General features: G+C 43.7%; 1 protein-coding gene across 1 annotated transcript in view; it reads right to left on the bottom strand.

The window, feature by feature from the left end:
• Positions 1-12761: 12761 nt before the first annotated feature.
• The window catches only part of RFTN2 (raftlin family member 2), a 98038-nt gene continuing 88977 nt past the window's right edge, over positions 12762-21822 (bottom strand). Inside the window, exon 9 of the mRNA XM_011949979.1 lies at positions 12762-14242. Coding sequence (XP_011805369.1) covers positions 13970-14242 — 273 coding nt within the window. The 3' untranslated portion in view covers positions 12762-13969. The remainder of the gene's footprint in view (positions 14243-21822) is intronic.

Here is a 21822-nt window from a genome sequence, read left to right as displayed (position 1 = left end):
GCTCCGCCTCCTGGGTTTATGCCATTCTCCTGCCTCAGCCTCTGGAGTAGCTGGGACTACAGGCGCCCGCCACCTCGCCCGGCTAGTGTTTTGTATTTTTTAGTAGAGACGGGGTTTCACCGTGTTAGCCAGGATGGTCTCGATCTCCTGACCTCGTGATCTGCCCGTCTCGGCCTCCCAAGGTGCTGGGATTACAGGCTTGAGCCACCGCGCCTGGCCGACACCCTGAACTTAAATCCATGAAGTATGTCAATTAAGTTATAATGATTCTAGGATTAACTGTGACATCAATATTTAACTGTTCATTTTTTCATAAGAAAGATATGTTGATCTGGATTTGTCTCATAAACCTTGTTAAAAGCAATTTTTAATTCCATAAATAGTGTATTTATCTTTTTTTATTTGTTTGAGACGGAGTCTCATTTGTCACCCAGGCTAAAGTGCAATGGTGTGATCTCAGCTCACTGCAACCTCCTCCTCCCAAGTTCAAGTGATTATCCTGCCTCAGCCTTCCAAGTAGCTGGGACTACAGGCCTGCACCACCATACCACCACACCCGACTAAGTTTTGTATTTTTAGTCGAGACGGAGTTTCACTATTTTGGCCAGGCTGATCTTGAACTCCTGACCTCAGGTGATCCGCCAGCCTTGACCTCCCAAAGTGTTGGGATTACAGGCATGAGTCACCACACCCGGCCAAATAGAGTATTTATTATTTTATTTTGGGTGGACCTCATGAGAGTCACCTATATCTTGTATAACAATTAAAAATATTTACTTAATTCTAGTTTATGTTATATAGTATTATCTCTGCCTTTTTTTGTATCAGAGGAACATGCTCATACAGTATGCTTTATGTAAAATAATTACCTGTATTCCCAGTTAGACCACATGGGGGTCAGGGACCCACTTAAGGAGGCAGTCTGTCCATTCTCAGAGCTCAAACACCGTTCTAGGAGAACCACTGCTCTCTTCAGAGCTGTCAGACAGGGACCTTTAAGTCTGCAGAAGTTTCTGCTGCCTTTTGTTCAGCTATGCCCTGCCCCTAGAGGTGGAGTCTACAGAGGCAGGCAGGCCTCCTAGAGCTGCTGTGGGCTCCACCCAGTTTGAGCTTCCTGGCCACTTTGTTTACCTACTCAAGCCTCAGCAATGGCAGACGCCCATCCATGTTTTAATCTTTATAGCTATTAATTTTTGCTTTTTTATCTTTTTTTTTTTTAATCTTTAGAAAGGACATTAGAATTGGTCACTGTGTTGGTTTAGGTTGTAGGCAGCAATATTAGTTGAGTAAGTACCCCTCTCAGTTCACTTTCATTTAGATGGCTATTTTTTTTTCACCGTACTACAAGTGGATTAGAGTTTATTAAGCAGGGGAGTGGAGGAGATGTGGCACAAATAGAAGTATGTAACATTCGGCCCTGCGCGTTGGCTCACGCCTGTAATCCCAGCACTTTGGGAGTCCGAGGGGGGTGGATCACTTGAGGTTAGGAGTTCGAGACCAGCCTGGCCAATGTGGTGAAATTCTGTCTCTACTAAAAATACAAAAAATTAGTCGGGTGTAGTGGCGGGCACCTGTATCCCAGCTACTCAGGAGGCTGAGGCAGGAGAATGGCCTGAACCAGTGAGGCGGAGCTTGCAGTGATCCGAGATTGTGCCACTGCATTCCAGCCTGGGAGACAGAGCGAGACTCCCTCTCAAAAAAAAAAAAAAAGGTATGTAACATTCAAACAGAATCTGAAATTTTTGAAAAAATCTTTCAGTTATGATTACACAAAGGTTCACTTTCTCCCCCAAGGACACAGGGCCTCTCAAAGGAGAGGAGGGAATAAGTCCCATGGTAGGGCCTGTGGTTGCTCCTGGGTTTTGGAATGATCTCTGCGAAGCTTTCAAGGCCAGACTGTGGACTCGGGGTCGAGACTTCATAGCAGTTGCAACTAGACCAAGCAAGATGCCTGCGACTGTGAAGCCCTGCGCGGAGATCCAGGTGTGCGCATCATGAGTTGAGAGTGCTGGCTGTGGCCCTGGTGGAAGTAGTAGAGGCCCTAGGTGAGGGCGGCTGCCGTGCCCAGGCAACCTATGGGTACCCTCAGGTTCTCATGTATCTTACTAAGGAACTTTTCCTTGAAACCCTCTGGACTGCTGTAAACAGTGAGGCTAAACCCCTCAATGAATGGGGACTTCCATGGTTCAAAGGGGGCCTCCAGAGTCACGGGGCCTGGAGTCGCCTAGGTGGCTATTTTTTATCACAAGCCAATATAGCTGCATTTACTGTTAACTCCGAATTTGCACAACTCATCTCTATCAGACTCTTAGGAATTTTGACATCGGGGTTTTAGATTGTGCCTTTCTGACTGTCAAGGCCCTCTAAGTCCAAGGCATCATTTCCTCTGCCAATCCTCAGGCTCTAGTGATTTGCAAGTAAACATTCAAGGCCTCACAAGTACCCTAGAGTTTATGATGTGAAAATTAGCCGGGCGTGGTGGCGCATACCTGTAGTCCCAGCTACTCGGGAGGCTAAGGCAGGAGAATCGCTTGAATCCGGGAGGCAGAGGTTGCGGTGAGCCGAGATCACACCACTGCACTCCAGCCTGGGCAACAGAGCAAGACTCCGTCTCAAAAACAAAAAGGATGCAACTGTTTGCCTCTTATCCACCTATAACCTGGAAGCCCTCTCCCCTGTCCCACGTTTCCAGACTGAACCAATGTACATCTTACATGTATTGATTGCTATGTCTCCCTAAAATGTTTAAAACCAAGCTGTGCCCCAACCACCTTGGGCATGTGTCCTTAGGACCTCCTGAGGCTGGGTCATGGGCGAGTCTTTAACCTTGGCAAAATAAACTTTATAAATTGACTGAGACCTGACCGGGCACGGTGGCTCACACCTGTAACTCAGCATGGAAATAAAAAATCGTGAACCCCAAATATCTGAAGCAGGTCTCAGTCAATTTATTTATTTATTTATTTTTGGGAGAGTCTGCTCTGTAGCGCAGGCTGGAGCGCAGTGGTATGATCTCAGCTCATTGCAACATCTGCCTCCTGAGTTCAAGTGATTCTACTACCTCAGCCTTTCCAGTAGCTGGGATTAGAGGCATGCACAACCATGCCTGGCTAATTTTTGTATTTTTAGTAGAGACATGGTTTCACCATGTTGGCCAGGCTGAACTCCTGACCTCAAGGGATCTGCCTGCCTCCGCCTCTCAAAGTGCTAGGATTGCAAGTTACAATTATTTTGCCAAGGTTAAAGACTCGCCCATGACCCAGCCTCAGGAGGTCCTAACAACACGTGCCCAAGGTTGTGGGGGCACAGCTTGATTTTAAACATTTTAAGGAGACGTATCAATCAACATATGTAAGATGTACATTGTTTCGGTCTGGAAAGGCAGGACAGGGAAGAGGGCTTCCAGGTCATAGGTGGATGAGAAGCAAGCAGTTGCATTCTGTTTTGTTTTGTTTTGGGTTTTTTTGGAGATGTAGTCTTGCTCTGTTGCCCAGGCTGGAGTGCAGTGGCGTGATCTCAGCTCACTGCAACCTCTGCCTCCTGGGCTCAAGTGATTCTCCTGCCTCAGCTTCGCGAGTAGCTGGGACTACAGGCGCACGCCACCATGCCTGACTAATTTTTTTGTATTTTTAGTAGAAACGGGGTTCCACTGTGTTGGTCAGGATGGTCTTGATCTCCTGACCTTGTGATCCACTCTCCTCGGCCTCCCAAAGTGCTGGGATTACAGGCGTGAGAAACCGCGCCTGGCCTAATTTTTGTATTTTTAGTAGAGATGGGGTTTCACCATATTGGTCAGGCTGGTCTGGAACTCCTGACCTCAGGGGATCCGCCTGCCTGGGCCTCCCAAAGTGCTGGGATTACAGGTCTGAGCCACCGTGTCTGGCCTAACAGTTACATTCTTTTGAGTTGCTGATTAGCCTTTCACTGAATGCATGATTTACAGGAATAATCACTAATGCCTTAGTCTGGCTTAGTGAAATGATAAGGCAAAGGAAGCACCCAGATACGCATTTGTCTCAAGGGAGCAGAGGGAGGTATGTAGCTTTTAAAAATCTTTGTAGCTATCTTATTTAGGAATAGAATGGGATGCAGGTTTGCCCCAGGCAGTTCCCAGCTTGACTTTTCTCTTTGGCTTAGTGATTTGGGGGAGATTTATTTTTCTTTCACAAAATCATTACTCAGGTACAATTAGGATGGAGCGTGAAAAAAGGCAAAGATGAATGGCTCAGAAATGTAGTAGTAGTGGTGAAAGGGAAGCCAAATAGAGGAAAACAGAGATTTCCCTTTTTCTTTTCTTTTTTCCTAACATCCCCATGGACACTGGGGAAGGAATAGATTTCTTTTAATGCAAATGTTCTGTGACCTGCAGAATAATTTTTCATCCTTGTGAGTTCTCTATTGCTAGCGCCCTCCCAATGCCTGTGGCACTTTCTGTCTACCAACAAGAAGCCCTCTGTGCTCCCTGATCTTAGTCCTGACACAGCTATCTGCTGTTCTGCACACTCAGATCCTCTGCCCTGAACTTCCCCACTTCTTGAAATTGGACAGTTTTAAGAACGTTAAGACACACAGCCAGGTAACGTGGCTCACTCCTGTTTTCCTAGCACTTTGGGAGGACAAGGCAGGAGGATCACTTGAGCTCAGGAGTTCGAGACCAGCCTGGGCAACATGGCGAAACCCTGTCTCTACCAAAAATACAAAAATTAGCTGGGTGTGGTGGTGTGCACCTGTGGTCCCAGCTACTCAGGAGGCTGAGGTGGGAGGATTGCTTGAGCCCAGGGAAGTCAAGGCTGCAGTGAGCCATGATTGTGCCGCTGCACTCCAGTTTGGGTGACAGAGGGTGACTGTATCCCCCCACTCCCCCCAAAAAAATTGAACAGTGTTTTGGTAATTGGTTTTTAAGAATTGAGCTCTTGGCTGGGCACAGTGGCTCACACTTGCAATCCCAGCACTTTAGGAGGCTGAGGTGGGTGGATCACGAGGTCAGGAGTTCGAGACCAGCCTGGCCAACATGGCGAAACCCTGTCTCTACCAAAAATACAAAAATTAGCTGGGTGTGGTGGTGCATGCCTATAATCCCAGCTATTCCGGAGGCTGAGACAGGAGAATCGCTTGAATCCGGGAGGTGGAGTTGCAGTGAGCTGAGATCATGCCATTGCACTCCAGCCTGGGTGACAAAAGCAAGACTCTGTCTCAAAACAAAACAAAGAATTGAGCTCTTGGCCAGGCGCGGTGGCTCACGCCTGTAATCCCAGCACTTTGGGAGGCCGAGGTGGGCAGATCACAAGGTCAGGAGATCGAGACCACGGTGAAACCCCGTCTCTACTAAAAATACAAAAAAAAAAAAAAAAAAAAAAAATTAGCCAGGCGTGGTGGTGGGCGCCTGTAGTCCCAGCTACTCAGGAGGCTGAAGCAGGAGAATGGCATAAACCCGGGAGGTGAAGCTTGCAGTGAGCCGAGATCGTGCCACTGCACTCCAGCCTGGGTGACAGAGTGAGACTCTGTCTCAAAAAAAAAAAAAAGAATTGAGCTCTTGTTGGTCACTTGGTTTATAATTGGCCATGGTGTCTCATCAATACAAGCTGAGTATCCCTTATCTGAAATGCTTGGGACCATGAATGTTTTGGATTTTAGATTTTTTTAAAATTTGGAATGCTTGCATATAGATAATGAGATCATCTTGGGGGTGGGACCCATGTCTACACACAAAATTAATTTATGTTTCATGTACACCTGGTATAGATAGCCTGAAGACAATTTCATAAACTATTAAAAGAATTTTGTGCATGAAACAAAGTTTGTGTTAAGTACTCATATGTGGAATTTTCCACTTGTGACACCATGTTGCTCAAAAAGTTTTGGATGGCGCATTGTGGATTTTGGATTAGGGATGCTCTCAACCTTTATCACATAGTCTCTGGAATTCCTTTGAATTGAGAAAAGTTAAATCTACAAATTGTTTTCTAAATTAATGGCATTTTTGTGACTGTGACAGGGAATACTGTTGGTATATGTTATGCTATATAGCCATGTGATTTAAAATTTTAGTTTTACAGTTTTCATATTTTAGAGCCAACATATATATTTTTTACAACTCTCAATTATTTTTGGGGGCCCCTAAAAAATTCAAAGGTCTTTATGGGTAAAAATGATTAGCTCATAATTTTACAACACTCTTGGGGTTCAGAAAATGATATCTCAAAGTCTGGTGCCTTGGCATGCTGAGTTTTGTTTTGTTTTGTTTTGTTTTTTTGAGACAGAGTCTCGCTCTGTTGCCCAGGCTGGTGTGGAGAGGCGTAATTTCGGCTCACTGCAACCTCTGCCTCCTGGGTTCAAATGAAAAATATCATTTGCTCAGGGAAACCTTCCTTGACTCTGAGTATAGTAGGTTCTTCTATATGTGCTCCTGGCAAAATTTGCTTCCCTATACGAGTATTTCTATCAATGACATATGACATAATTATTTATATAATCATTCACTTACTATTTTTCTCCTCTGGTAGCCTATTGATTCCATAAGGGCAAGACTGTGTCTGGCAGAGCATCTGACTGAGAGCCAATAAACATTTGTTATATAAGTGAATGGATGAGAAAGTAAACCTGAATCCTATCACAGGGATTCTATTTCAGGATGAGGCCTTTATTCAGACCCTGAGCACTGAAAACTAAAAAGCATTCTTTTTTTTTTTTTTCCTCACTCTGTTACAGGCTGGAGTGCAGTGGTATAATCTTGGCTCACTGCACCCACCACCTTCCGGATTCAAGCTATTCTCCTGCATCAGCCTCCCAAGTAGCTGGGATTACAGGTGCGTGCCACTACGCCCAGCTAATTTTTGTATTTTCAGTAGAGACGGGATTTCACCATGTTGGCCAGGCTAATCTCAAACTCCTGACCTCAAGTGATCTGCCTACCTCAGCCTCCCAAAGTGCTGGGATTACGGGCGTGAGCCACCACATCCAGCCGAAAGCATTCTTAAGGTATCTCTTCCTCCTCTGTCTTTTATTGAAGACATGTGTCATTTGTGGCATTTGTGCCTGTAGTGATAGCAGCATGGTCTTCTGCAGACACTTTTACAGCATGGTTTGTTCTTGGCTGCTTAGCACCCTGTCTTGGCCCTTTGGAGACCCTGTGAACTACCTAATATACCTAGCAAAGTAGTGATGAATATTTTTACTAACCACATGGAAATAAATGTCTGTGGATATTATATTCTAATTTTAAAGATGCTTTGTATTTATTCTATTGTTTCCCCAAGCATAATCTTGTTCTCTGTATGAAAAAGAACTTTGCAAACTTAAAACCAGACCTTAAAAAAAATAGTTTCAATTCATTTAGCCCCTAACCAGATGTCAGGAACTGTGTTAAACACATTCCCACATTATCTCTTTTTATCCCCAAACAACAACATTTGTTATCATCCCCAGTTCACATACAAGTAAGTCAAGCTTCCAAGTAGCTGTGCAGTGTCCACAGGATTAAGTAGCAGGGTCAGGATCAGAACTGAGTCCTTGGCTCCAAAGCTTAGCTTCCTCTTTCTGCTATGCTGCCTCTTATGGTCCTGAACACTGCTGCTACCCATCTTTGGAAACCTCCCTTCTTTTTAATTTTATTTATTTATTCATTTATTTATTTATTTTTAAGAGATGAGGGTCTTACTGTGTTGCCCTGAGCACTGTTACTACCCATCTTTGGAAATCTCCCTTCTTTCTTCTTTTTAATATTTATTATTTATTTATTTCTTTATTTTTAAGAGATGAGGGTTTTACTATGTTGTCCAGGCTGGCCTTGAACTCCTGGGCTTAAGCAATCCTTCTGCCTCAGCCTGTCGAGTAGCTAGGACTACAGGCATGTGCCACCACACCCAGTTAATTTTTAAAAATTGTTTTGTAAAGGTGGAGTCTCACTAGGTTGCCCAAGCTGGACTCGAACTCCTGGCTCTGAGTGATCCTTCTTCCTTGGCCTCCCGCAGTGTTAGGATCACCCCACTGTTGCTAATAGGATGTTTTGCTGCAGAGAAGTTTTAAATGTTTTTGTAGTCTAAGTATTTACGCAGTCTTTTCCTTTATGGCTTCTGGGTTTTGAATTGTGCTCTAAATATTTACTCATATATTATTTCAGTTTAAAATTTTTGAATTTTTATTTATTTTGAGACGGAGTGTTGCTCTGTCACCAGGCTGGAGTACAATGGCTCAATCACAGCTCACTGCAACCTCTGACTCCCTTGCCTAAGCCTCCTGAGTAGCTGGGATTACAAGCATGTGCCATCATGCCCACCTAATTTTTGTAATTTTAGTAGAGACCGGGTTTCACCATGTTGGCCAGGATGGTCTTGATCTCCTGATCTCGTGATCCGCCCACCTCAGCCTCCCAAAGTGATGGGATTACAGGCGTAAGCCACCGCGCCTGTCTCAGTTCAAAAAAAAATTTTTTTTTTATTGAGACAGAGTCTTGCTCTGTTGCACCCCCACTTAAAAAAAGAAAAAGAAACTTTTCTATTGCTGCTGCACAAATTAAAAACATTATTTTTAATCTAAAATTTTTTTTAGAGTTGGTGTCTCACCCTGTTGCCCAGGCTGGAGTGCAGTGATGTGATCACAGCTCACTGAAGCCTTGAACTCTTGGGCTCAAGCAATCCTTCCACCTCAGCCTCTCAAGTAGCTGAGACTGCAGGTATGTGCCACCATACCTGGCTAAATATATATATATATATATATATATTTCTTTTTTTGGGATGGAGTTTTGCTCTTGTCACCCAGTCTGGAATGCAATGGAGTGATCTCGGCTCTCTGCAACCTCTGCCTCCTGGGTTCAAGCGATTCTCCTGCCTCAGCCTCCTGAGTAGCTGAGGCATACGCCACCATGGTTGGCTAATTTTTGTATTTTTAGTACAGACGGGGTTTCACCATGTTGGCCAGGCTGGTCTCAAACTCCTGACCTTAGGTCATCTGCCTGCCTTGGCCTCCCAAAGTGCTGGGATTACAGGCATGAGCCACTGTGCCTGGGCTTTATACTGGGCTAATTTTAAATTTTTTTGTAGAGACTGGGTCTTGCCATATTGCCTAGGCTGGTCTCGAACTCCTGACCTCAAGTGATACCCCTGTCTCAGCCTCCTGTGTTGCTTGGATTACAGGTGTGTACCATCGTGTCCAGCTATTTCTTATTTTTATAGCTTTTTTTTTCATTTAAAAAAATTCATTTCATTGAATTCATTTGGAGGGTATTTTGGAATAAGGAGTGACCTTCATTCATTTTAACTTGGGTTCATGGAAGTAGCTCTTCACATGAAGACGTGGGAAGAAAGAGAGAAATATACATGGAACATCAGGCTGCAGCTCTATGGTAAAGCTGGACATTTTGAAAATTGGAATCCTAACTAATACTTTTAAAGGGCCTTAAAAAAGGAAGAAAAATCTTGAGCCGTATGGTTTTCTAGAAGAACAAATTCAAAATGGCATGTGGTTAAGGAACTAATGGTTACAGAAAAAATATGAAATGTTAAAACCCACTTTTTGTATGTGTGGATGAAATTACAGTTCTGACCTGGGAAATAAAAAGGAAATGTAAATAAAAGGCCCAGATCTGGTGTGTTTGAATTTTATGTTAATTACTGAAATTTAAAACCTGCTCTGCTTTGAGACATAAAAAATCATTTTACTAACCATATCTCTTACAATGATGTGAGTGGTTCTCTTTTTGAAACTTTAATATGTTGAAAACAACTCTTCCTGTGGATGTAGTATGTCCGTTAAGGCATAAAGAAAATTATAAGTGTGGTGTTTTGTAGGTTTTTGCATAGCCAACAAAATAAATTCTTCCATTAGAAATCCAGGAGTCTAGGCGTAGTGGCTCACACCTGTAATCCTAACACTTTAGGAGCCCAAGGCGGAAGGACTGCTTAAGCCCAGGAGCTGGAGACCAGCCTGGGCAACATAGCAGGACCCCATCTCTACAAAAAATAAAAAAATTGGCCAAGCATTGTGGCATGCACCTGTGGTCCCAGTTACTCAGGAGGCTGATGTGGAAGGATCATTTGAATCCAGGGTGTTAAGGCTGCAGTGAACCATGACTGTGCCATTGCAGCCCAGGAGGTGGAAGTTGCAGGGAGCCAAGATTGCACCACTGCACTCCAGCCTGGGCAACACAGCGAGACCCTGTCCCACCACCCACCCCCCTCCAAAAAAAAATCCGGAATTGGACTTCATCAAAATTTTAAATTTCTGGCCGGGCACAGTGGCTCATGCCTGTAATCCCAGCACTTTGGGATGCCAAGGCGGGTGGATCACTTGAGGCCAGGAGTTTGAGACCAGTCTGGCCAACATTGCAAAACCCCATCTCCAGCAAAAGCCTAGTAAGAGCAAATATTTAGGCAATAAACACTCTACTCCAGCCAAATACCGCAGAAGATCCTGTGGTCCCATCCTCACCTACACCAGCAACAGTCAAGTGGGGAGCCTAGTGTTCCACCCTCAGGAGACTATAACAGGGGGCCCTAACACCCCACTAAGGTGGTGACAGAGAGGGATGAGTAAGGAACTGGGACTTTCATTCCTGCTAGTCAGTAGCAAGACCCCCAAACCTCATGCCACAGTGTCAGTGGAGATCGTGCAGGGAGGTTTAACTTTCACCCCCACCAGAGTAATGAAGCACCCCTCTTTTCTCCATGAGGTTAATGTCAGAGGAGGCTTAATGGAGAGTCAGGACTTTCACTATTGCCACTACCACTGAGGTGTCAATGGAGACGATAGAGAGCTAGCATGCCCACCTCTGCCTACAGTAGGGAGGAACCTTCCTCCTTTTCCCTAAGGGAGATTTTGAGTGGGAAGACTGTCAGCAGATGCTGAGTGGGAAGACAGGTCTTCCATCCCCACTTGGTAGTAAGTAGGCAGTAGGCCCCATTCCCCTGCTGGAGTGGTATCAGAAAAAGCCAAGTAACACAGAAGGCATAAATAAGATCCAGAATCTCATAAATAATATGATAATGCCCAGGTTTCAAAAGAAAATCACTTACGCCAAGAACCAGGAAGATGCCAAACTGAATGAATAAAGACAATAAAGAGATGCCAACACTGTCTGAGATGGCAGAGATGTTAGAATTATCTTTAAAAATTTTTAAAGCACCTATGATAAAAATGCTTCAATAAATAATTATGAAACAAATTAAAAGACAGAAAACCTCAGCAGAGAAATAGAAGAACCAAGTGGAAATTTTAGAACTGAAAAACACAATAACCAAAATAAAAATCTCAGTGGAGAGTTCAACAGCATAATGGAGGGGACAAAAGAAATCTATAAACTAGAAGATAGAAAAATATAGAAATCACCCAATCTGGGCTGGGCACGGTGGCTCAAGCCTGTAATCCCAGCACTTTGGGAGGCCGAGACGGGCGGATCATGAGGTCAGGAGATCGAGACCATCCTGGCTAACACGGTGAAACCCCGTCTCTACTAAAAATACAAAAATTAGCCGGGCGTGGTGGCGGGCACCTGTAATCCCAGCTACTCGGGAGGCTGAGGCAGGAGAATGGCGTAAACCTAGGAGGCGGAGCTTGCAGTGAGCTGAGATCCAACCGCTGTACTCCAGCCCTGGGGACAGAGTGAGACTCCGTCTCAAAAAAAAAAAACAAAGAGATTGCTTGGCTGGGTGCAGTGGCTCACGCCTGTAATCCCAGCACATTGGGAGGCCAAGGCAGGTAGATTGCTTGAGGCCAGAGGTTTGAGACCAGCCTGGCCAACATGGTGAAATCCCATCTCTACCCAAATTACAAAAATTAGCCAGGCCTGTAATCCCTGCTACTGAGGAGGCTGAGGTAGGAGAGTCACTTGAACCTGGGAGGCTGAGGTTGCAGTGAGCCGAGATTGCAGCCTGGGCGACAGAGTGAGACTCCGTCTCAAAAAAAAAAAAAAAAAAAAAAAAAAAGTTAATGCTATATTTCTGAGTTTTTTCTTAGTCAAATATAAATTTCTGTCTCTTTTTAATTTACTACTTCCAATTCTCTGTGTATACAGACTGAATGATAAAGAAGTCTCTACTTCTTATAGATCCTGGCATTGGGAAAAACGAATCTTTCTGATTTGTTCTTTGTGCTTCCTAACTTTATTACGTTTTGTGGACTCCAGAAGCAGTGCTTATTTCTACGAAAAATCCACTAACTCTTGATTATGGAACTCAAGTCCATCTAAAAGTCAAAACAGAAACCATTTCTGCAAATATTGTTGACAGCTATTGCTATAGAATAAGAGTGAGAGGAATATTCTTAAATTCCTTTATACTGTACTTCTGGATAATAAAAGTGGAATAATTCTTGTTAATTTTATCAGCAATTAATGGAGATTGACTTAGTTTAGATACACTATATAATTGATAACATGTAATACATATCTGTTATATGTATAAAACATATTATATGAGGGCCAGGCATGGTGACTCACGCCTGTAATCCCAGCACTTCAGGAGGACGAGGCAGGCGGATCACGAGGTCAAGAGATTGAGACCATCCTGGCCAACATGGTGAAAACCCATCTCTACTAAAAATACAAAAATTAGCTGGGCATGGTGGTGCATACCGCCTGTAGTTCCAGCTACTCTGGAGGCTGAGGCAGGAGAATCCTTTGAACTCAGGAGGGGGAGGTTGCAGTGAGCTGAGAATGTGCCACTGCACTCCAGCCTGGGTGATAGAGTGAGACTCTGGCTCAAAAAAAGCCACAAAAAACCCAAAACCAAACATATTATATGAATATTTGTGTTCAATAAAACAATAACCCAATAAAAATGATGTTTTATTATTAAAATGATCTTACAATGTCAACATCAATGTTAATAAAAATATATAATAGGCTGAATTCATCAATGATAGAGTAAGTTGTAATTCACTTGAAGGTTCCATCTTTCAAAGTAAGCCTTTCATAGACAAATGAAAATCCTCTATTTTGTAGAATTTTAAAGATTGTTAAGACTGGGTCAAGGCAAAGCTACCTCTGTTAGAAGGGGAAAGAAAAGCAAGGTGAAACAAAATAGGTTATCATATATATTGCGTGTGCTATGAGCATCTTTCTACTCCTGCCTGATTGAAAATTCTAGGTTTCAACATTCTTCAGGATTTAGCAAGTCAAAATAAAAGCAGAATTCAAATCTAGACAGATGTAAAATACTTCAGTTTCCACTTGAAGTTGGTGTTTTTCCTCTTCATAGTATTTAGACTTTAAAATAAAAAAAATTAAATCTTACTCTCTATTAAGGTATTTATTTATTGAGATTATGGGTTCTTTTCATATTGAATTTTAAGAGATGCTGCTTTGCTGTCTGCATTTTTAGGCTTTTAGGAGCAACAACATTTATGTGCAATGAATCAGTACAGGGTTGGTGACATGGTGACCCTTCAAAAGCAAAGATATATAAAAAAATTTTTTTCACAAAATATTTTAACACATAGGGGCTTGCTTTGTATATACATGCTATAGTTAAAAACAAAATGTGGATTAATTATTATATTTGGAAAATAGGTATTTATTTTCACTAATTAGCTGTGTGTGTGTGTGTATGAGAGAGAGAGAAAAAAAAAGAAAGATTATTTTTCAGCTTAAATAAGACTGTAACTTCCTGAGAACTCTCTCTAATTAGGTAAAATACTGATTGAGATATTCAGTCTCCTTACCAGGAATTGTAAGAAAAGTCCACTTTGTACATTCATGAGAAGCTGAAATAGATTATTGTGTGATAACCAAATGGAACATCTGTTTAACCAGATGTTTTTGTTGAGAGAAGTGTAAACATGATTCTAAATGTATAAATATGTTGGTTATTCTTCCTTGTCTGGGAGGTTGTGCCAAAGTTTACATAGATTAGAGGAAAGGCTGAGTCTGGAAAAATTCAAAAATATTATATAAATGCAGAGAAAATAACACAATAAGGTCAGTTGGCAATTATTTTAACAATTATTTACAAGGCCTTCCTTTGCTTCACCTCATGGCTCACATACAAGTGACCTGAGTCACTCCATCTTCCTGATCAAACTGTCCGTCGTCTAATTCCCGGAGGACACTGTCACTGCTGCTGAACCCAGAGAAGCTGTTGTGCTGTGCCAGCCTCCCCTCCTTTGTCCAGCATTCCCCGGAGGGAGAAAGGCAGCACTCCTCAGGCGGGTGTCTGCTCTCTGCAGGTTGTGATGCGGTTGTGTCTAATCCAATGCTCTTACTAGTGGCTTTGTTCTTGTCTTCACCTTTTATGTGGCGGCTGGCTTTCTTCTGAAACACAAGACATTGGCGATCAGGAGTTAAAAGGATGGGTGTTTCCTGTCCCTCTGGTCTAGCACATGCTGCCTTTCTGCCTACTGGAATGTCCTTTCCCCCAGCTCTTCAAAATCCTGCTCATCTTCAACGACCAGCTCAGAGCTACCTCCACATTCCCGTCCCCACCCAAATACAAATGAACTCCCTTCTTCCTGTTTTGTAACTCTTTGTAGGTTCCTGGCACATCATTCTTATTGGCAGATATGTTAGGTACACATCTCAGCCCTTAATGACATCTCTAAGGAAGGAAATTTGTTGAAATCATGCTTTGGGAGAAAAAAGCAAGGTATAAATACTAATACATTTTTCTTCTTAGTGTTATTGGGATCTATAGAGCAGAAAAGGTGCTTCAATGGCCACCTTACACCCATTTTATGTAGGCACAGGCTGTGCAGAAGAGTCACAGTGATATGGTTTGGCTGTGTCCCCACCCAAATCTCACCTTGAATTGTAGTTCCCATAATTCCCATGTGTTGTGGGAGGGGCCCAGTGGGAGGTAGTCGAATCATGGAGTGGTCTTACCCGTGAATAAGTATCATGAAATCTGATGGTTTTATAAAGGGGAGTTCCCTTGCACATGCTCTCTCTTGCCTGCCACCACATGATACATGACTTTGCTCCTCATTTGCCTTCTGCCATGATTGTGAGGCCTCCCCACGTGGAACTGTCAGTCAATTAAACCTCCTTCCTTTGTAAACTACACAGTCTTGGGTATGTCTTTACTAGCAGGAAGACAACAGACTAATACAGTAAATTGGTACTAGTAGAGTTGGGGGGGTGCTATAAAAATACCCAAAAATGTAGAAGCGACTTTGGAACTGGGTAACATGCGGAGGTTGGAACAGTTTGAAGGGCTCAGACGAGGACAGGAAAATGTGGGAAAGTTTGGAACTGCCTTTGACCAAAATGGCTTTGACCAAAATGCTTACAGTGATATGGACAATGAAGTCCAGGTTGAGGTGATTTCAGATGGAGATGAGGAACTTGGGAACTGGAGCAAAGGTGTCTCTTGCTATGTTTTAGCTAAGAGACTGATGGCATTTTGCCCTTGCCCTCGAGATTTGTGTAACTTTGAACTTGAGAGAGATGATTTAGGGCATCTGGCAGAAAAAATTTCTAAGCAGCAAAGCATTGAATAGGTGATTTGGGTACTATTAAAAACATTCAGTTTTATGTATTCACAAATATATGGTTTGGAATTGGAACTTATGTTTAAATTTGCAGACTGATGATGCCATAGAAAAGAAAAAGCAATTTTCTGAGAAGAAATTTAAGTTGGCTGCAGAAACTTGCATAACTAACAAGGAGCCAAATGTTAATTGCCAAGACAATGGAGAAAATGTCTCCAGGGCATTTCACGGCAGCTCCTCCCATCACCAGCCAGGAGGCCTAGGAGGAAAAAATGTTTTTGTGGGCCGGACCTAGGGCCTTGTTGCTTTGTGCAATCTCAGGACTTGGTGCCCTGTGTCCCAGCTGTGGCTATATGGGGCCAATGTAGAGCTCAGGCTGTTTCTTCAGAGGGTGCAAGCCCTAAGCCTTCATGGCTTACATGTTGTTTTGGGCTTGTGGACACACAGAAGTCAAGAAATGGGGTTTGAGAATCTCTTCCTAGATTTCAGAGGATGTATTGAAACATCTGGATGTCCAGGTAGAGGTGTGCTGCAGGGATGGAGCCCTAATGGAGAACCTTGCTAGGGCATTGTGGAAGGGAATTGTGGGGTGGAAACTCCCACATGGAGTCTCCACTGGGAAACTGCCTAGTGGAGCTGGGAGAAGAGGGCCACCATATTCCAGACCCCAGCATGGTAGATCCACTGACAGCTTGCACTGTGCACCTGGAAAAGCCACAGATACCCAAGGCCATGGGAACCCATCTCTTGTATCAGTGTGACCTGGATATTAGACAGGGAATCAAAGGAGATCATTTTAGAGCTTTAAGATTGCCCCATTTGATTTTGGACTTGCATGGGGCCTGTAACCCCTTCATTTTGGCCAATTTCTCCCATTTGGAATGGATGTATTTACCCAATGCCTGTACCCCCATTGTATGTAGGAAGTAACTAACCTATTTTTGATTTTACAGGGTCATAGGCAGAAGGGACTTGCCTTGTCTCAGATGAGACTTTGGACTGTGGACTTTTGAGTTAATGCTGAAATTAGTTAAGACTTTTGGCTGAGTGTAGTGGCTTATGCCTGTAATCCCAGCACTTTGGGAGGCTGAGACGGGAGGAACACTTGAGGTCAGGAGTTTCAGACCAGCCTGACCAACATGGTGAAACCTTGTCTCTACTAAAAATATAAAAATTAGTTGAGTGTACTGCCACATGCCTGTAATCCCAGCTACGTGGGAGGCTGAAGCAGGAGAATCACTTGAATCTGGGAGGTGGAGGTTGTAGTGAGCCATGGTCACACCATTGCACTCTAGCCTGGGCAACAAGAGAAAGACTCCATCTCAAAAAACAAAAAACAAAAAACAAAAAAAAGACCAAACTTCGGGGAACTGTTGGGTAGGCATGATTGGTTTTGAAATGCAAGGACATGAGATTTGGGAGGAGCTGGGGCAGAATGATATGGTTTGGCTGTGTTGTCACCCAAATCTCATCTTGAATTGTACCTCCCATAATTTACAAGTGTTGTGGGAGGGACCCAGTGGGAGGTAACTGAATCATGGGGGTGGGTCTTTCCCATGCTGTTCTTACAATAGTGAATAAGTCTCATTAGATCTGATGGTTTTATGAAGGAGTGTTCCCCTGCACATGCTCTCTTGCCTGCCTCCATGTAAGACGTGACTTTGCTCCTCATTCACCTTCTGCCATGGTTGTGAGGCCCCCCTAACCATGTGGAACTGTGAGTCCAATTAAACATCTTTCCTTTAAAAATTACCCAGTCTTGGGTATGTCTTTATTAGCAGCGTGAGAACAGACTAATATACACAGATAATTCAGACTGAGTTTATTTTGAGTGAGTGTCTAGAATGTCTTCAAGGGTGAAGGGGACCCTTTCCTTGTCCTGCTGCAAACTGCTTCTGCTTGACACAGTATACATGCTCAACAATTCAATCCAGCTCATTCAGACTCTCTGATCAACTGTGGATGTTTTTGCTGATAAATATTTACTGAGGGCAGAGAATGTTCTTGGTTCAGTCCAGAATAAAGGGGACATGGTCTCTGCCCAGGCAACTTAAGTCAAAATAAGGTATCTAGCTGGGCAAAGTGGCATGAGCATGTAGGCTCAGCTACTCAGGAGGTTGAAATGGGAGGATTACATGGACCTGGGAGTTCAAGGCCAGCTTAGGCAGCATGGTGAGACCTCAGGTCCTATATATATATATATGAAAAAATAAGATAGCTAAGTCAAAAAAGGGAAAGCACAACAAGGAGAATTAGCTGCTTAACTTGTGATGTTCAGACTCCTGATGAGACTTCATTATAAGAGCATTTTTTGTTGTTGTTGTTGAGACAGAGTCTTGCTCTGTTGCCCAGGCTGGAGTGTAGTGATGCAATCTCACCATACTGTAGTTTCTGCCTCCCAGGTTCCAGCAATTCTCCCGCCTCAGCCTCCTGAGTAACTGGGACTCCAGGCATGTGCCACCTTGCCCAGCTAATTTTTGTGTTATTAGTAGAGATGGGGTTTCAACATGTTGGCCAGGCTGGTCTTGAACTCCTGACCTCAGTGTTTTGCCCACCTCTGCCTCCCAAAGTGCTGGGATTACTGGTGTGAACCACTGAATCTGGCCCTTAAGAGCTTATTTAATACTGACAACATGGCAGATATTGCAGAATATGATCATATCCTCCTAGGCACATAAAACTGAACATAGATTTAAAGATACATTTACGAATCACAGTAATTTCCCAGTTTACAAAGAGCTCATTTACTGAAAATTAATTTATATTTTATTTGGGAACTAGGGTTGCATTTTTCCTAAAAGTAAGAGGCAAAATTAAAAAATTCTTAGAAAAATTGTAGAAATCAGGCCGGGCGCGGTGGCTCAAGCCTGTAATCCCAGCACTTTGGGAGGCCGAGACGGGCGGATCACGAGGTCAGGAGATCGAGACCATCCTGGCTAACATGGTGAAACCCCGTCTCTACTAAAAAATACAAAAAACTAGCCGGGCGAGGTGGCGGGCGCCTGTAGTCCCAGCTACTCGGGAGGCTGAGGCGGGAGAATGGCGGGAACCCGGGAGGCGGAGCTTGCAGTGAGCTGAGATCCGGCCACTGCACTCCAGCCTGGGCGACAGAGCGAGACCCTGGCTCAAAAAAAAAAAAAAAAAAGAAAAATTGTAGAAATCAAATGCCCAGGCTGATCTTACAGAAGTTTGTTAACGATTCATCTGTTGAAAGGCAGTGCATAAAATACTGGGGTATTTTATACTGGTTTTTACAGCAAATATACAAAACAAACAGCTTTATTAAAGTGGATTTTGTGCGCTACTGTGGAATGTAATACCGTTTATGACACTGTTTGTACAGGAAGATGCAGCCCCAGTGGGTTGCATAGAAAGGAGTTTATTGGCAGCACAGAGGCAGTTCATCTTTTTCTTGGCCAAGTTACAGGAGTTGGGCAAGTTTAAGGGAAAAAGTTGTGAAAGAAAAATAAACCTTGGGGCCCCCAAATCACCAAGCTAAAAGGAAAAGTCAAGCTGAGAATGACTTAGGGCAAACCTGCCTCCCATTCTATTCAAATTCACCCCTCTGCTCACTGAGATAAATGGATATCTGATTGGTCTTTTGGAGAGGCTAATCAGAAACTCAAAATATTGCAGCCACTTTTATCTACCCCTCCCCATTTCGAGTTGTCCCGCCTTTCGTCCCATCTTTCTGGATGGAACCAAAGTTCATCTTACATATGTTGACTGATGTCTCACGTCTCCCTAAAATGTATAAAACCAAACTGTGCTCTGACAACCTTGGGCACATGTCATCAGGACCTCCTGAGGCTGTGTCATGGGAGTGTGTCCTTAACCTTGGCAAAATAAACTTTCTAAATTAACGGAGACCTATCTCATATATTTGGGGTTCACAAAGTCTACAGTAGGTCGTCCCTCAACAAAGGCCCACCTTCCTGGTCCCAAGTTAGACACAGTTTGGTGGTTGTCACATTTTACATTGGCACCCTTGCATTCATCAAATGCAAATATCAGCTCTTTTTTTTTTCTTTTTTTGAGACGGAGTCTCGCTCTGTCGCCCAGGCTGGAGTGCAGTGGCCGGATCTCAGCTCACTGCAAGCTCCGCCACCCAGGTTCACGCCATTCTCCTGCCGCAGCCTCCCGAGTAGCTGGGACTACAGGCACCTGCCACCTCGCCCGGCTAGTTTTTTGTATTTTTTAGTAGAGACGGGGTTTCACCATGTTAGCCAGGATAGTCTCGATTTCCTGACCTCGTGATCTGCCCGTCTCGGCCTCCCAAAGTGCTGGGATTACAGGCATGATCTACCACGCCCGGCCAATATCAGCTCTTTAGTTCTTTTCCTGTTTATTCCATTCACCAAATTTATTGAAATTAATATATGCGGTGGAACCCGACAGATTTACTCTCAGAAAGGTACAAAATTTGAGAATGGCACTTTCTTCCCTGCACTGGGGCATTGGTCAGCAAGGATACAGTTTTTTGGCTTCACATGCGGCTGATGAACACGGCCAGACTGCGCTTCTTTCTCAAGCCTGGCCAGTGGCTATCTTTCCCACATGTACAACCATGCACTCACTGTTTTTTTTTTGAGACAGAGTTTCTGTCTGTCGCCCAGGCTGGAGTGCAGTAGCACAATCTTCGCTCACTGCACTGACCACCTCCTGACTTTTCAGTCATTACTATTTACAATTGCTTGACCACCTCCCAGGCTCGAGCAATTCTCCTGCCTCGGCCTCCAGAGTAACTGGGATTACAGGCGTGCACCAGCACGCCTGGATAATTTTTCTATTTTTTATAGAGATGGGGTTTTGCCATGTTGGCCAGGCTGTTGTTGAACTCCTGGACTTAAGTGATCTGCCTGCCTCAGCCTCCCAAAGTGCTGGGATTACAGGCGTGAGCCACTGAGACGGCCGGAATGCATTCACCCTTGAATGATGCTCTCAATGCTCTCAACACTGACCGGAATCAAAATGGGAAGGTGGAGGTCCCTGGGGGCTTCCTGGATCTTGCCTTCCTCACCAGCGCTAGGGCCAAAGGTAAATTTTGCAATACTTTGTTCATTATATATCAGCTAATAGATGCCAATTCTCACATACTTAACAAGGATTTTCTTAATAAAAATGGGATGTTATTCAGAATACTAAGATATTCATAGTAATTCACTTTAAAATAAGCATTAATAAGTAAACAGCCACCAAATGTAAATTTCAAATGTTAGAAGATGGCAAAATACTTAGCACTGCACCTCTAAAAAAGACTTCTGAACCAACACACACTTTTTTTCTTTTTTTACCATGTGACTGTTATGTCAGGCCTCTGAGCCCAAGCCTGCAGGTATACATCCAGATAGCCTGAAGTAACTGAAGAATCACAAAAGAAGGGAAAATGGTCGGTTCCTGCCTTAACTGATGACATTACCTTGTGAAATTCCTTCTCCTGGCTCAGAAGGTCCCCCACTGAGCACCTTGTGACCCCCGCCCCTGCCCACCAGAGAACAACCCCCTTTGACTGTAATTTTCCATTACCTACCCAAATCCTATAAAATGGCACCACCCCATCTCCCTTTTTGGACTGACTCTCTTTTTGGACTCAACCTGCCTGCACCCAGGTGATTAAAAAGCTTTATTGCTCACACAAAGCCTGTTTGGTGGTCTCTTCACACAGACGCATGTGACATGTTATTTAATAAATACAACTTCAGCAATCATATCACCTCTCCTGCCCCACCCTTATTCCACATGTAAATAATAACATTTCCAACAAACCAAACTGTGATGTTCTCATAACTTAGACTGTAGAAGTCTGAAGCCCAACTAGTTCTTGGAGATTATCTACTTCAGTCCCCTTATTCTACAGAGGTGAGGCTCAGACCCAGAGAGAAAACAGGATTTGTCCAAGGTGATGGAATAGCTGGCCCGGAACTGTAGCCCGAGTCTCTTACCTTATTCTTTTCACACTATCTTACCCACATCTGTAAAAATATGAGTAGGTTTGCTGTAAAAGATTTGTGTGTTTCCTAAATAAAAATTTCCTTCAATCATAAAAAGAGGCGCTTCCCTTGACCGCTCACAGAATACATTCCTGGATCTTCCCAGCTTGGGGCTGTCAAAATCATGGAAGCCTAGGAAGGGGGAAGGGTATGGTTGACTTATTACTACCTCTCCAGCCAGCTTTCCTATCCATCTTCTTCTCTACTGCAGTGTGGGCAGGTGACCCGGTCAGACCTGACCAGAGTCATTCCCTGGGACTACTATACTGACTCTAGGATAAACAAATTCTTTCTTTTCGATAAGGTGGCCAAGCTTACCTCCTAAGAAGCCCTCTGCACACACACACAACACACACAAAAGCCAAACAAATAGATGAGAGGAAACGTCTTGACAATGTGGAATCTCTGATGTCAG

This window comes from Colobus angolensis, unplaced genomic scaffold, assembly GCF_000951035.1.
Source record: "Colobus angolensis palliatus isolate OR3802 unplaced genomic scaffold, Cang.pa_1.0 Scaffold30, whole genome shotgun sequence".
Taxonomy (NCBI): domain Eukaryota; kingdom Metazoa; phylum Chordata; class Mammalia; order Primates; family Cercopithecidae; genus Colobus; species Colobus angolensis.
Note: the sequence above shows the minus strand (reverse complement) of the source record. Positions and strands in the feature narration are given on the sequence as shown.